General features: G+C 49.5%; 1 protein-coding gene across 1 annotated transcript; it reads right to left on the reverse strand.

Annotated features, from left to right (window-relative positions):
* Positions 1–369: 369 nt before the first annotated feature.
* On the reverse strand, positions 370–1,460 carry LOC104943179 (B3-hordein-like). The gene is made up of 2 exons (XM_010768515.1): positions 1,379–1,460; positions 370–965 (listed from the first exon to the last, which is right to left on the reverse strand). The coding sequence occupies exon 2, from the start codon at positions 961–963 to the stop codon at positions 430–432; it is 534 nt and encodes a 177-aa protein (XP_010766817.1). The 5' UTR covers positions 964–965; positions 1,379–1,460; the 3' UTR covers positions 370–429.
* Between the last annotated feature and the right edge of the window lie 932 nt (positions 1,461–2,392).

Consider the following 2,392-nt stretch of genomic DNA (forward strand, 5'->3'; position numbering starts at 1 on the left):
AGTCGGCAGAACCTCCAACGGACCAGGACATTGGGTCGGGACTTGAGAGGGGACTCGAGAGGTGACTTGAAAGGGGACTTGAGAGGGAACTCGAGAGGAGACTTGAGAGGTGACTTGAGAGGGAACTCGAGAGATGACTTGAAAGAGGACTCCAGAGGGAACTTGAGAGGAGACTTGAGAGGTGACTCGAGAGGAGACTCAAGAGGGGACCTGAGAAGGAACTTGAGAGGTGACTCGAGAGGGAACTCGAGAGGTGACTCGAGAGGGGACTCAACAAGTGACTCGAAAGGGGACTCGAGAGGGGACTCGAGAAGGGACTCGAGAGGGGACTTGAGAGGACTTGAGGCGGTCGGTACGTTGACAGGACACGGGTAGCTGGCGTCGGCCAGTACGCCGACAGGACACGGGGAGCTGGCATCGGCCGGAGAGCTAGTACTGGAGCCGAAACTGGAGTCGGGACCATGGCTGCTGGGTACGGAACAGAAGCCTGGACCCTGGCTGTGTGAGCCAGGTAATGGAGCACGGAAGCATGGCTGTGTGGGCCAGTACTGGTGCACGGATCCATGGCTTTGTGGGCCGGTTCTGGAGCCGGAACCATGGCTGCTGGGGCCGGAACCATGGCTGCTGGGGCCAGAACTGATGCTGGAACCATGGCTGCTGGGGCCAGAACTGGGGCCGGAACCATGGCTGCTGGGGCCAGAACTGATGCTGGAACCATGGCTGTTGGGGCCAGAACTGGAGCCCAAAGCATGGCTTCTGGGGCTCGGGCTGCTGGCCTGGACTTGCGACTCCTTCTCTTAGGAGCCTTTTGGAGGCTCCGTGGACCTCCAAAAGCCAGACGAGTACCCGAGAACGGCTCCTGGACAGGAGCAGGAAATGGGGAAGAAGCAGGGGTTGACTCCAGACGGAACACACCGAGACGTATGGTGTCAGGTTGGGAATTGGGAGGCAGGGGGCTAGCATGCCTGGGGCTTGCAGGCAAATCACATGTCGAAAGGAAGTCCAAAATCCAGTCAGGTAAGAACTTAACTAAACACGGTTTCTCTGTTGCCAACCGGTGTGCCTCTACCAGAGCTCTTCTGTCGCACACTGGGCGCTCCCTTCCACCAATCAAAGCAGCAAGCCAAAAAAAAGGTAAAATTCTGTAATTCTACCTCAAATGGATCATCTGCTGGGTCCATTTGTTGTTGGTTCATTCTGTTACGGTTGAGTGAAGCAGGCAGGACCCAAATGCAGAATAAACTGAAAAAATACCTTTCTTTCAAGGTTTTGAGGAACAAACAGAACACTAACCCGAGAACACAGTCAAAGACAAACAAGGAACCAACAATGACAGACACAAAAAACAGAACTTAAATACACACAAGANCTAGCAGGCCGGGAAACAGGTTTGACCTCAAAGCTACCAAAAAAGTCCTCCACCCACTCGGGTAGCAACTCCCTCAACCAGGGCCTTGAGGTTACCTCCTGGCGTGCCGCAGAAATAACTGACTGCCTCTCTTCACTACTGGAGGCATATCGAAAGTCATTCCTCAAGCATGTTAAATTGTACGTCACCTCGTACAAGCTGTCTGCTGGGTCCATTCTTGGTTAGTTCCTTCTGTAAGGGTTGAGCGAAGCAGGCAGGACCCAAATGCAGATTTCACAGAAAAAACACCTTTATTCCAAGGTCAAATGGAAACAAAACAGAACTCTTCCCCGTGAACACAGTCAAGACACACAAGGAACTAACAAAGACAGACAAAAAAACAGAACTTAAATACACACAAGACTAACCAAAGAAACAAGAGACAGGTGAGGAGGGAGGAGAAAACACAGAAAAAGACAAGACAAAACAAAACACAGACAGATTGTGACAGAAGTGACTTAATGGCTTAACATCACTGTAAAACAAAAACAGAAGGTCCACCAAAATTCAGCCAAAAACAACAACACAAGACATATCTTCTTCTTCTGTTACATCTAGCCAAATCCTGCTTATCTTTATCTGTTACCACCTCTAAAACAAGCGACAGTTTATCAATAGTGTGTAATATGCGAGTGCGGTGACCAGTGGTGTAGTGGGCGTTGGACGCGGGGGTACGCCGTACCCCCACTTATTTGGAGCATGATCTTTTTTTTAAAAGTCTAATAAATATAAAATCATTGCCAGTGTTATCAGTTGCAAGTGTGTATTTGTTGTAATAATGATAAAAACACAATACATTTCACAGTAATTATAATACAAAATAAAAATGATTTCCTTAAAGAATTATGATTCGTCATCAGGCTCGTGACCCCGCGGCGAGCTGGGGGTGTGTCGGTGACCCGCCGATTTTGCGGCAGCTCTTTCCCTCAAGAACGTTAACGAAAAAGCCCTATAATGGCAGGCAAACATTTTTTACTTGACTTC

The sequence above is a fragment of the Notothenia coriiceps genome, unplaced genomic scaffold (assembly GCF_000735185.1).
Source record: "Notothenia coriiceps isolate Sejong01 unplaced genomic scaffold, NC01 NC01_scaffold00005786, whole genome shotgun sequence".
In the NCBI taxonomy this organism is placed as follows: Eukaryota; Metazoa; Chordata; class Actinopteri; order Perciformes; family Nototheniidae; genus Notothenia; species Notothenia coriiceps.

Bases quoted from the DNA above. Each gene is read 5' to 3' on its own strand.
- LOC104943179 (XM_010768515.1), bottom strand. From the start codon at position 963: ATGCTAGCCCCCTGCCTCCCAATTCCCAACCTGACACCATACGTCTCG.